The sequence below is a fragment of the Pelodiscus sinensis genome, chromosome 30 (genome assembly GCF_052426305.1).
Source record: "Pelodiscus sinensis isolate ZL-2025 chromosome 30, ASM5242630v1, whole genome shotgun sequence".
NCBI lineage: Eukaryota > Metazoa > Chordata > Testudines > Trionychidae > Pelodiscus > Pelodiscus sinensis.
This window is the reverse complement of record NC_143081.1, coordinates 16,523,290-16,535,731: the sequence shown is the minus strand read 5'-3', so window position 1 is coordinate 16,535,731 and position 12,442 is coordinate 16,523,290. Positions and strand designations below refer to the sequence as shown.

General features: G+C 61.8%; 1 protein-coding gene across 1 annotated transcript; it reads left to right on the top strand.

The window, feature by feature from the left end:
* Nucleotides 1–4,884: 4,884 nt before the first annotated feature.
* LOC142825931 (olfactory receptor 5V1-like) lies at nucleotides 4,885–5,835 on the top strand. The gene has a single exon (XM_075918149.2). It carries the CDS (start codon nucleotides 4,885–4,887, stop codon nucleotides 5,833–5,835), a length of 951 nt encoding a protein of 316 aa, XP_075774264.2.
* Nucleotides 5,836–12,442: the final 6,607 nt, after the last annotated feature.

Here is a 12,442-nt window from a genome sequence, read left to right as displayed (position 1 = left end):
TGTAACCCTCAGGGTGTGTCTACACTAGCCCCCTCGTTCGAACTAGGCTGGCTAATGTAGGCATTCAAACTTGCAAATGAAGCCCGGGATTTAAATATCCTGGGCTTTCTCTGCATGTTCCCGGGCGCCGCCATTTTTAAATGCCCCGTTCAAACTCCCTGCCCGTGGCTACATGAGGCACGGGCTAGGTAGTTCGAATTAAAGCTCCTAATTCGAACTACCGTTACTCCTCATTGCAAATAAGCTATTTCGACTTAAGCTACGCAATTCAGGTAGCTCAAGTTGTGTCGCTTATTTTGGCTTTAGCCCTGCTGTGTAGATGTGCCTCAGGACATTTAGGAGTAATTCGAACTAAATCACAACCCAGACCACTGAGAGCCAGGACCCAGGGCTCCCAGTGTGTCAAACTTTCACAGACCCCGGGAAACCTGGCCACTCCCATGCTCAGCGGACACCGGGCTGACTCCCATCATGCCAGACCATGGGAAACCTGGCCACTCCCATGCTCAGTGGACACCGGGCTGACTCCCATCATGCCAGACCGCGGGAAACCTGGCCACTCCCATGCTCAGTGGACACTCGGCTGACTCCCATCATGCCAGACCGCGGGAAACCTGGCCACTCCCGTGCTCAGCGGACACCCGGCTGACTCCCATCATGCCAGACCGCGGGAAACCTGGCCACTCCCGTGCTCAGCGGACACCCGGCTGACTCCCATCATGCCAGACCGCGGGAAACCTGGCCACACCCATGCTCAGCGGACACCCGGCTGACTCCCATCATGCCAGACCGCGGGAAACCTGGCCACACCCATGCTCAATGGACACCCGGCTGACTCCCATCATGCCAGACCGCGGGAAACCTGGCCACACCCATGCTCAGCGGACACCCGGCTGACTCCCATCATGCCAGACCGCGGGAAACCTGGCCACTCCCATGCTCAATGGACACCCGGCTGACTCCCATCATGCCAGACCGCGGGAAACCTGGCCACTCCCATGCTCAGTGGACACCCGGCTGACTCCCATCATGCCAGACCGCGGGAAACCTGACCACTCCCATGCTCAGTGGACACCCGGCTGACTCCCATCATGCCAGACCGCGGGAAACCTGACCACTCCCATGCTCAGTGGACACCCGGCTGACTCCCATCATGCCAGACTGCGGGAAACCTGGCCACTCCCGTGCTCAGCGGACACCCGGCTGACTCCCATCATGCCAGACCATGGGTGTTGCCGGACCAGAGAGCTCTGGCTGGAAAGGTTCAGCCTGTGTTCCTTTTGCGCCTTTGGCTCAGTTCAGCGTAGAGACAGACAGAAGCCGGGTGCTTCCCTTGGTAACTGCCACAATACAGGTCACCCCAAAGCACAATGGTGGCCGACTCCATCCAGATCTCTGGCAGCGTACGGACAAACAGCCGGGCTCTCGTCCGTCGGACCCGGCTTTGCTCGTTGCGAGGGCTGGCTCCAGGGGCCACTTACGACGTCTGTCGTTCAGGGCGGAGTGTGGGACCGGGAGCAGGGAGGCGGGTTGGTCCTTTCCCAGCGTCCCAGCGATGGTCGGGGAACGTTTCTAAACCCACTTCTGCAAACTGCCAGAGTGACGTGGGAACCAGCGTCCCGCTGCCCCTCCACGAGGCCCTGGATGTGAGCCTGGGGAACAAAGCCATGCTGGGAAATGGGAGGAAGGATCCCAAATCACTGAGCTCATAGGGCAAGGACTGGACACTTGTGTGGCGTGGTTCTGCAGGTGACAGGAGGTTTGTCTTCAGGGGGCAAGCTCAAACAGCCACGCTGAGCGTGTCAAAGCTGCCTACGGGGACTGGATGAGAACACGGTGCCTAAACCACTTGGGCAGCTCTGAGACACTGCACTGTAAAACCTGTTCCTAGAATCAGTGGGTTATGGTTGACTGGCAGCCCAGCCTTCCCCCACCATCTTCGCACCACAAAACTCTCCCCTCTCCGGGACTTTGCCTTTGGGACTAGAAGTTGGCATCTGCTGATGTCGTCTAGAAATAGACCAAACACCAGCCTCCCTCGCCGGTGACGTTCCCCACGGGACCCGCGCCGGGGGAGGCAGCCCTGCCCGCAGCCGGCTATACAGCGCACCGGAGCAGACTTTCCCCGACTGGCGCAGGGCTGTGGCATGGGGCACGTCACCAGACAGAGCGAAGGAGCCTCAGTCGCTGCTCTGGGCTCTGACGTTCCATTGACGGGCCCAGGACACAGGGGAACATGCCGGGCAGAGAAGATGGACGGAGGAACCCGGATCTGGCCCTGAGACGCTGCCTGCGGAGGTGACAGCCGGATCCCGTTGCTGCCTGACCCGCTTTGGAGGTGAATCAGCTGTTTCCTCCCCGCTCCCTGGTGCTGCAGGGTTGTGGGTTTGGTAGGACACGAGTGCCGGGGGGGGATCACAGGGCACTGGGTGCTGGTCTCTCACTCTCCACCCAGAAGGACAGGAGGTCAGGTCAGCAAAGAGCTTTCAGCTCACATCTGCCCAGGCATCCATCACCCTGGTGTCTGGGCACCGTGCGCTCTGGAACATGTCTCTCCTTCCCTGCCCCGCACAGCACTATGGGGGGGACCTATCTCTGGGGTGTTCGGGCAGCTCCAGGGCAGGGCCCATCCACAGCCAGGTGGCTCCAGCCCCCCGATTATTTTGGTGGTGTCCGCCGGCCTCTCCCAAAGCACCCAACCCCTTTCCCTCAGGGGGCTTAGACCTGGTCAACATCTTTATGAATGACCCGTAGGAGGGGATGGATTGCACCCTCAGCAAGCTAGCAGATGACACTAAGCTAGGGGGAGAGGTAGATACGTTGGAGGGCAGGGAAGGGTCCAGAGTGACCTGGACAGATTAGAGGACTGGGCCAAAAGAAATCTGATGAGGTTCAACAAGGACAAGTGCAGAGTCCTGCCCTTGGGACGGAAGAATCCCAAACATTGGTACAGGCTGGGGACCGACTGGCTAAGCAGCAGTTCTGCAGAAAAGGACCTGGGGTTACAGTGGATGAGAAGCTGGAGATGAGTCACCAGGGCGCCCTTGTAGCCAAGCAGGCTAATGGCATATTAGGGGGCATTAGGAGGAGCGTTGCCAGCAGATCCAGAGATGTCATTATTCCCCTTTAGTCGGCTCTGGGGAGGCCACATCTGGAGTATTGTGTCCAGTTCTGGGTCCCCCACTACAGAAAGGATGTGGACGCATTGGAGAGGGTCCAGCGGAGGCGACCAGCGGGGGCTGGAGCACATGCCCTACGAGGAGAGGCTGAGGGATTGGGGCTTGTTCAGTCTGCAGCAGTGAAGAGTGAGGGGGGATCTGAGAGCAGCCTGCAACTCCCTGCAGGGGGGTCCAGGGAGGCTGGCGAGAGGCTGTTCTCAGTGGGGGCAGAACAAGGAGCCATGGGCTCAAGTTGCAGTGGGGGGAGGTCTAGGATGGAGATTCGGACAAACTCTTTCCCTAGGCGGGTGGGAAGCGCTGGGCTGGGTTCCCTGGGGGGGGCAGGGAATCTCCATCCCTAGAGGTGTTTAAGTCTCCCTGGCTGGGATGCCTGAGTTGGGTTGGTCCTGCTTTGGGCGGGGGCCGGACTCGGTGACCTTGTGAGGTCTCTGCCCGCTCTAGGATTCGACGTTCTATGACCAGGCTGCAAACGTCACGGGCAGGAGCACAAGGAGCTGCCATTTCCCGCCTAGTTCATGGAGGGGATTTGACGCCCCCTCGCCCCGTTAGCGCCTGAGCCCATTTGTGAGCCTGAGCCATTCCTGGGGGTTTAATTGAGACACTCTCCCCCCCCCCGCTTTTCCCCCCAGACATGTGTGGGACGAGGGCAAAGCCACGTGCTGCCACGTTTCCTGCCCCAAGGCGAGCCCTGCAGGCCCACGAGGCAGACCCGGGACGGGGCTCACAGAGCGACAGGGGCTGGTGGGGTGGGACGCACGAGTGCTGCCCGACGGCCCCACGCCAGTGTCTCGGAGCCAGGCCCAGCAGCCACGTGGGAGGGGAGGGCAAACACTCCGTGACCAGAGAAGTGCCGGGTCCCCCTTGCCCCTCCCATGGGACCAAAGGGGCGGGCCGCAGACCCTGACTGTCCCCCTCCCAGAACTAGCGGGTGCAATCAGGGTGTGCCCTGCGCGGGTCTCTGGGCCTGCGAAGGAGAAGGGGGCTGGAAAGGGGGGAATGGGGCACTGGGAGTAGGGGACTGAGGAACAGGGACCCGGGCGGGGCTCCGCAGTGTCGGAGCGGGGAACAGCGCCGAGGGTCGGGGCGCCCATCGGTGTGCGCGGCTGGGGGTACAAGAAGGCGTCTATCGGGCGTAGCACTGTAGCTGGGCGAGAGGGGCACCCTCGGCCCACAGAGACGCTCCCGATGGGTGGGCAGGGCCTGGGAATCCCCCTGCTTGGACACTGGCCCCGATGCCCGTCAGGCTGCGCCCAGCTGCTTTCTGCCTAGCGGGGCAGGAGTGGGGGCCAGGCCGAGGGGAAGCCCCTCTCAGGACCCAGACCCCTTTTCTTGGTTGGCTGCCCTGCCAGGGCTCCCTGCCCATCTCCTGGCCCATCTCCCCAGTGGGACGGCCCCTCCCACTTTCAGCCCCCAGGACTGTGAACACCTGTCGGGGGCTCTGTGCCCCCACCGAGCCCAGCGCGGCAGGGTCCGAGTGCCCGGCCCCGGCTCCCCAGGGTGCAGAGACACGGCCTGTTTCACCTGCGCTCTGCTCTGACACCGATCCTGTCCCCGGGGCTAAGAGCCGGCGAACCCCTTCCCCACCTGCACTGCCCGCTCTGCTCCGTCCCGGGGCCCGGCAGAGGGACACAGAGACGACAAGGCTGCCCTGGTGCAATGAACGTTCGTTATTGCTCACGGTGACTCTGTCCCACAGACACAGCCCATGGCAAGCCCAGACCAAGGAAACCGAACGTCCCTCCCAGAATTCATCCTCCTGGGATTCAGGGATCTTCCTGGCCTGCAGGCTCCGCTCTCCCTGCTCTTCCTCGTGATCTACCTGGCCACCATGGCGGGGAACATCCTCATCGTGGGGCTAGTGGTGGCGGATCGGCACCTCCACACCCCCATGTACTTCTTCCTGGGGAACCTGTCCTGCCTGGAGACCTGCTACAGCTCCACCCTCCTGCCCCGGCTGCTGGCCGGGCTCCTGACGGGGGACAGGACTGTCTCCTTCGCCGGGTGTCTCACACAATATTATTTCTTTGGTGCTCTGGTTGGCACTGAATGTCTCCTCCTGACTGTGATGTCCTACGACCGGTACGTCGCCATATGCAACCCACTGCACTACGCCGCCCGGATGAGTGACAGGGCTTGCCTCCAGCTGGCCGGGGGGTCGTGGGCAGGCGGGTTCCTTGGTTGTCTCATAACAGCCTTGCCAATATCCCAGTTAACCTTCTGCGGCCCCAACGGTATCGACCATTTCTTCTGTGATCTCGTCCCCCTGGTCAAACTCTCCTGCGACGACCCTCGGCAGATGGAGACACTGGCCTTCGCACTCAGCCTGATCTTCTCCTTCGTCCCCTTCCTGCTCACCGTGGCGTCCTACGCCTGCATCCTCAGCACCATCCTCAGGATCCCCTCCACCGCCGGGCGGCACAAGGCCTTTTCCACCTGCTCCTCCCACCTCCTCGTGGTGAGCGTGTACTACGGGACTCTGCTGGCCGTCTACATGTTCCCCACCACCGACCTCCTGCGCCACTTCAAGAAAGTTCTCTCTGTCGCCTACACCGTCCTCACGCCCCTGGCCAACCCCCTCATCTACAGCCTGAGAAACAGGGAGGTCCAGGAGGCCCTGAGCCAGGCTCGCAGGACATGGAAGTTCAGGCGATCCTAGCGGATGGTTCCCGTAGGCTAAAATGGAACAGCAGCAGCCTGGGCTGGGGCAAGGATCAAACCCTACACAAATCCAGGGTCCCGTTTCCAATCTCTTCCATGGGCTTCTTCTTGCGCTCAGCCCTGGGAGCAGTGGAGGCGCGCAGACCTTCTGAAAGCCCGTTGCCCTATCGATTCATGACCAACCTGTGTTCCCTCTAAGCGGTGGGCTCGTGCGGCGTAATGAGTCTAGGGCAGCAACGTGGCCTCCCTCTGACCCAAGACCCCTTTGACACCGGAAGCAGGAAGGCGGGACCAGGCGTATAAGAGCTCAGAAGTCAGTGGGAGCTCGGTGGCCAAATGAGCCAAACGCTCGGACCCAAATTCCGCAGCAAAGGGCCCAGCGGTGCTCTATGGGAGGACTGGGTTTGTCCACCACGACCCCTGCTAGCCCTGATGACTGGCCCGGGCCACTGAGACCGCTGCTGTGGCCTGAACCTGCCAGAACCGGAACCCATGGACACCCTGCCAGCACCTCCCCCACAGCTGACCCCAAGGAACAGAGGCCGAGCCCGATAGGTCCCCAGGGGGAACTGGGAAGTGGTCCAGGGACAGCCGACCCTGGGGCGGCTGAGGAGATGGAGGTCGGATGGGCAACATGTTGTGGCTTGGACCCCCGCTGACCCACAGACCTGGTCAGCGTGTAGCTGCCAGTTTCCCCGCTGACCCCATGGCCGCCACTGTTGGACACAGTGGAGCATATGGGCCCGGACATGCCCCCTTCACCCACCATCCCTGCCCTTGGGTGGCAGGCTCCCCCTGTGAGGGCAAAAGCTGAACACTTCTCAGCTCCTCCAGCGAGGAGACACGACCCCGCCCGGCTGGGAACCAGGCAGAACTTTAAGCTGTTATTGACTCGCTTGTGGTAAACTTTCGTCTGTCTGCCCCACCCTGCCCCAGGGCTGGGCCTTGTCGACGGCTTGCCCCAGCTGCGCCCCAGGCTGTCTCGAATTGCAGCTCTGCCCGGACTGAAGGCCGGGCCTTATAAACTGCCTCCCTGCCTACCGGGGGGCTCGCGTCTCTGTGTGTTTCAACGGCTCATTGGTGCCCACCCTGACCCAGGACTTGGCCGTTGGACATTGTTGCTCGGCCTGTGGCTCAGCCCCAGACGAGCCGGGCAAACCGCATACAGACTGCGGCACGGCACTGGCCCTTTAACTGGGCAGTACAGGGCGGCAGCGTGGCCTCCTGCCGACGTGGACCCTCTGCCTGCGGCCGCTGCAGAACACCTGGAACTCTCGTGGGAAGCGGCCGGGTGCCGGACTCCCCCGTGGCCGCTGCGGCGCTGGCTGGCATGGGGGTGTTTGTGAGGTTTATAACGTGTCTGTGTAAGGTGCTTATGTTTTCAAAATGACCACAGACTCCGTGGGAAGGTCTAGGACTCTGTTTTCCTGCCTAATGTCCTTTGCACTCGGCACCAAGTGGTGCACGTGGCACGCAGAAGCCGTGCACACGGCATGGAAATTGTGCACCCCGCCCTGCGCAGGTTTTCCCGCCCAGGACAATACAAAAGGACGGCACCCTAGGGAGGGGCGTGCTCAGTCTGAGTGGACCACGCCCGTCAGGCATCGGCGCCTCGGAGTCGTCGAGGGCCCCACTGCCCTGTGCAGAAGGGTCGGGAGCCGGCGTCGTTCGCCTACCAGCAGTGGCTGTTCCAGCCTGCCATGGCTGAAGCGGGAGGCGTAGGACCCTCGCACGCCTCAGGCGGGTTCTCACACGAGGACTGAGACCTGCGCCACCACCCAGCGTCTCCCTCGCCTCCTGTGGATTCCACTCAGGGCAATCAATCCCATCGGCAAGGGACCACTGGCTGCGGTCGTAGGTCGCAAACACCATCCCCACCATAGAAACCCTGTAAAGTATGTGTGCCGTGCCTGGATTGGGGAGCTGGCTGTATGGCTTTCCCTCTGTTTGGGGGGGGCGGTTGCATTCTGTTGGCTGGTTGTTCTTGTTATTGTTCCATGCACTTGTCAAGTCAAATGTGATAATAGATTAGCAAATGTACTCTGCACTCTGAGCGTTTGGACTGCCCACCGGGGATTAGAAACGGCGCCAGGGGCCTCCCTTCTGACAGCCAGAGCCAGAACGTCCCTCACCAGATCCCCGTTCCCAATTCTACATTTCCATGTTAAATGTACTTGTTACTGCGACTCTGGGGTAACACTGGGAGCGGGGCGAGGCCACTGTGGGACAGCCAGGCCTTCCCCGGGCCCCGTTATCCCCCGGCACGACGGCAGAGGGCACCCCACAGCCAGGCCTTCCCCGGGCCCCGTTATCCCCCGGCACGACGGCAGAGGGCACCCCACAGCCAGGCCTTCCCCGGGCCCCGTTATCCCCCGGCACGACGGCAGAGGGCACCCCACAGCCAGGCCTCCCCCGGGCCCCGTTATCCCCCGGCACGACGGCAGAGGGCACCCCACAGCCAGGCCTCCCCCGGGCCCCGTTATCCCCCGGCACGACGGCAGAGGGCACCCCACAGCCAGGCCTCCCCCGGGCCCCGTTATCCCCCGGCACGACGGCCGAGGGCACCCCACAGCCAGGCCTCCCCCGGGCCCCGTTATCCCCCGGCACGACGGCCGAGGGCACCCCACAGCCAGGCCTCCCCCGGGCCCCGTTATCCCCCGGCACGACGGCCGAGGGCACCCCACAGCCAGGCCTCCCCCGGGCCCCGTTATCCCCCGGCACGACGGCCGAGGGCACCCCACAGCCAGGCCTCCCCCGGGCCCCGTTATCCCCCGGCACGACGGCCGAGGGCACCCCACAGCCAGGCCTCCCCCGGGCCCCGTTATCCCCCGGCACGACGGCAGAGGGCACCCCACAGCCGGGCCTTCCCCGGGCCCCGTTATCCCCCGGCACGACGGCAGAGGGCACCCCACAGCCGGGCCTTCCCCGGACCCCGTTATCCCCCGGCACGACGGCAGAGGGCACCCCACAGCCGGGCCTTCCCCGGGCCCCGTTATCCCCCGGCACGACGGCAGAGGGCACCCCACAGCCGGGCCTTCCCCGGGCCCCGTTATCCCCCGGCACGACGGCAGAGGGCACCCCACAGCCAGGCCTTCCCTGGGCCCCGTTATCCCCCAGCACGACGGCAGAGGGCACCCCACAGCCAGGCCTTCCACGGGCCCCGTTATCCCCCGGCACAACAGCATACAGCACCCCACAGCCAGGCCTTACCCGGGCCCCGTTATCCCCCGGCACGACGGCAGAGGGCACCCCACAGCCAGGCCTTCCCCGGGCCCCGTTATCCCCCGGCACGACGGCAGACGGCACCCCACAGCCAGGCCTTCCCCGGGCCCCGTTATCCCCCGGCACGACGGCAGAGGGCACCCCACAGCCAGGCCTTCCCCGAGCCCCGTTATCCCCCGGCACGACAGCAGACGGCACCCCAAAGCCACGCCTTCCCCGGGCCCCGTTATCCCCCAGCACGACGGCAGACGGCACCCCACAGCCAGGCCTTCCCCCAGCCCCGTTATCCCCCGGCGCGACGGCAGAGGGCACCCCGCAGCCAGGCCTCCCCCGGGCCCCGTTATCCCCCGGCACGACGGCAGAGGGCACCCCACAGCCAGGCCTTCCCCGAGCCCCGTTATCCCCCGGCACGACGGCAGAGGGCACCCCACAGCCAGGCCTTCCCCGAGCCCCGTTATCCCCCGGCACGACGGCAGAGGGCACCCCACAGCCAGGCCTTCCCCGGGCCCCGTTATCCCCCGGCACGACGGCAGAGGGCACCCCACAGCCAGGCCTTCCCCGGGCCCCGTTATCCCCCGGCACGACGGCAGAGGGCACCCCACAGCCAGGCCTTCCCCGAGCCCCGTTATCCCCCGGCACGACAGCAGACGGCACCCCAAAGCCACGCCTTCCCCGGGCCCCGTTATCCCCCGGCACGACAGCAGACGGCACCCCACAGCCAGGCCTTCCCCCAGCCCCGTTATCCCCCGGCGCGACGGCAGAGGGCACCCCACAGCCAGGCCTTCCCCGGGCCCCGTTATCCCCCGGCACGACGGCAGAGGGCACCCCACAGCCTCGCCTTCCCCGGGCCCCGTTATCCCCCGGCACGACAGCAGATGGCACCCCACAGCCAGGCCTTCCCTGGGCCCCGTTATCCCCCGGCACGACAGCAGATGGCACCCCACAGCCAGACAGGCCCACCTCAGGGTGCTGCCTCAGCCCTGCAAGCCCAAATGGCAGCAGCCAGCCACCCTTCCGGCTCCCGGACTCACCCCCCCTTTGGAGGGTAAATGGAACGTCGCACCGTCTCGCACTGCGTGGAAAACTGCTGAGTGAGCTCGTGGGATCCGCCCCTCCCTTGAAGGGGAAATGCCAAAGCCTCTGTCCTCCCACCCCCACCCCGAGCTGGGCTGTCCAACCCCAAACTTAACCCACTCAGGATCGACGGCAGACAGCTGTGAAGTGATCGTGTGATAACAAGGAGATCCAATCCGGTTATCGATAAATCTATCTACATTAGGGTATGCCTACATTATCCCGCTAATTCGAACTAGCGGGGTAGTGTAGACATACCCTCAGAGAGTTTGTGCATCTGTCTGTCTGTCCGTCTGGTTGATCAAGTACAGTAGGAGCCAGGGCCACCCAATGTAGCAGGCAGTTTCCTCTTGTCCCGACTTCCAGCCAGGTCGGGTTTGGCTGTGCCAGGGCAGCGGGCTGTGCCTGCAATGGGATGGTTTTCCATAGCACGGAGAGGAGGGGGCTGAGAGCAGGGACAGTGATGCTCCTGAAGCATTTGGCCGTAAACAGGCCTAACTGGGCTAGATGGACCATTGGTCTCACCCAGTCTGATGGCCCATGTTAAGAGTGGCCATAATTCAGCCCGGCCCCGCACTGCAGCTGCAGGCTGGCTTACGAAGATGTGCAATTCCAGCCACGTAAAAAGTGTAGAAATTGAGAGCAAATATTGTTCGGAAGGTGGCCCTCCCGCTCAGACAGCTCGCGCAGGACTTTGACGTGTGCACAGGGCCTGGAAAGCAAGCAGAGGGAACACGCGAGCGTCTAAAGAGCAATGTGATGTCAGTGCTTCCAGAACAACCCCAGGAGACCGACAGCTGGGTAATGAGCCCATTGGAGAGCAGGAACTTCCTCTTCAAAGGCCGCGATTTCACCCTGCAATGCTCACGTGGTGTCGAAACAGCCCAGCTACCCAGCAGAGCGCTAGATCTCTCCCTCCCTCCGTCCGTCTCCCTCGCGCTAAGTTCAGCGACAGGCGCCTGCCACGGAGCTGGGCCTTGGACCTGGCACTTCAATCAGACCCGTTTGTTCACTGGCGATAGACCTCCCGGAGAGTCTGCTCCTGCAGTCAGACCAGAACTCGTTCTTTTTCTCTCTGCTTGTGGATAAGATGAGGCACGGTGAGGCCAGGACCTGACATCTGCCTGGGACCAGCTGGGTAAGTGCGAGCTGGGTGTGAGATACCTCCCTGGGGGAGGCAAGAAGGGAATGACTGCAGAGCCAGCACGCCGAGAATTCGGCCTTTCCCCACAGTCCCACAGGGTATCTCTAGGCTACAGGGGTTTTTTAAAGTGGCCTTTTTTTGAAAAAACTATCTGCATCCAGACTGCTGCCATGTTCTTTCAAAAGTAAATCATTTTTTCGACAGCAGAAAACCTCATTTTACGAGGAAGAATGCCTCCTTTTGGAAAGCGCTCTCTCGAAAAAAAGGCGCCTTGTAACGCAAACAGGGCTTTTTCCAAAGAGAGCTTCCAGACTGCCCGGGTGCTCTTTGGAAAACGCGGCTCACTTTTCAAAAGTGCTGGTTGTCGTCTAGATGCTCTTTTTCTACAGAGTCTTGCAGTCTAGACGGAGCCTCGGTGACCTGTAATGTGGGTTTTGTGTGTGTGTCCAGAACCTGGGGGCGCATCCTCATGGACCTCTTAGCGGGATCTGGCCAGAAATTGTCTAACTGAGGGATCAAAGCAAAATATGAATCCATACATGATTTCCTGAATTATCCCCATCCACCATCTATCTTATCTATCCCCATATACCCTATCTATCTATCTATCTATCTATCCCCACACACCCCCTCTATCTATCTATCTATCTCCACACACCCCCTCTATCTATCTATCTATCTATCTATCCCCACACACCCCCTCTATCTATCTATCTATCTATCCCCACACACCCCCTCTATCTATCTATCTATCTATCTATCTATCCCCACACACCCCCTCTATCTATCTATCTATCTATCTATCCCCACACACCCCCTCTATCTATCTATCTCCACACACCCCCTCTATCTATCTATCTCCACACACCCCCTCTATCTATCTATCCCCACACACCCCCTCTATCTATCTATCTATCCATCCATCCATCCCCACACACCCCATCTATCTATCTATCTATCTATCTATCCCCACACACCTCCTCTATCTATCTATCTATCCCCACACACCCCCTCTATCTATCTATCTATCTATCCCCACACACCCCCTCTATCTATCTATCTATCTATCTATCCATCCATCCATCCATCCATCCATCCCCACACATCCTATCTATCTCTGTTTGTCTGCCTGGCTGCCTATCGTACCACACCCTTCAATATCTGT

Bases quoted from the DNA above. Each gene is read 5' to 3' on its own strand.
- LOC142825931 (XM_075918149.2), top strand. From the start codon at position 4,885: ATGGCAAGCCCAGACCAAGGAAACCGAACGTCCCTCCCAGAATTCATC.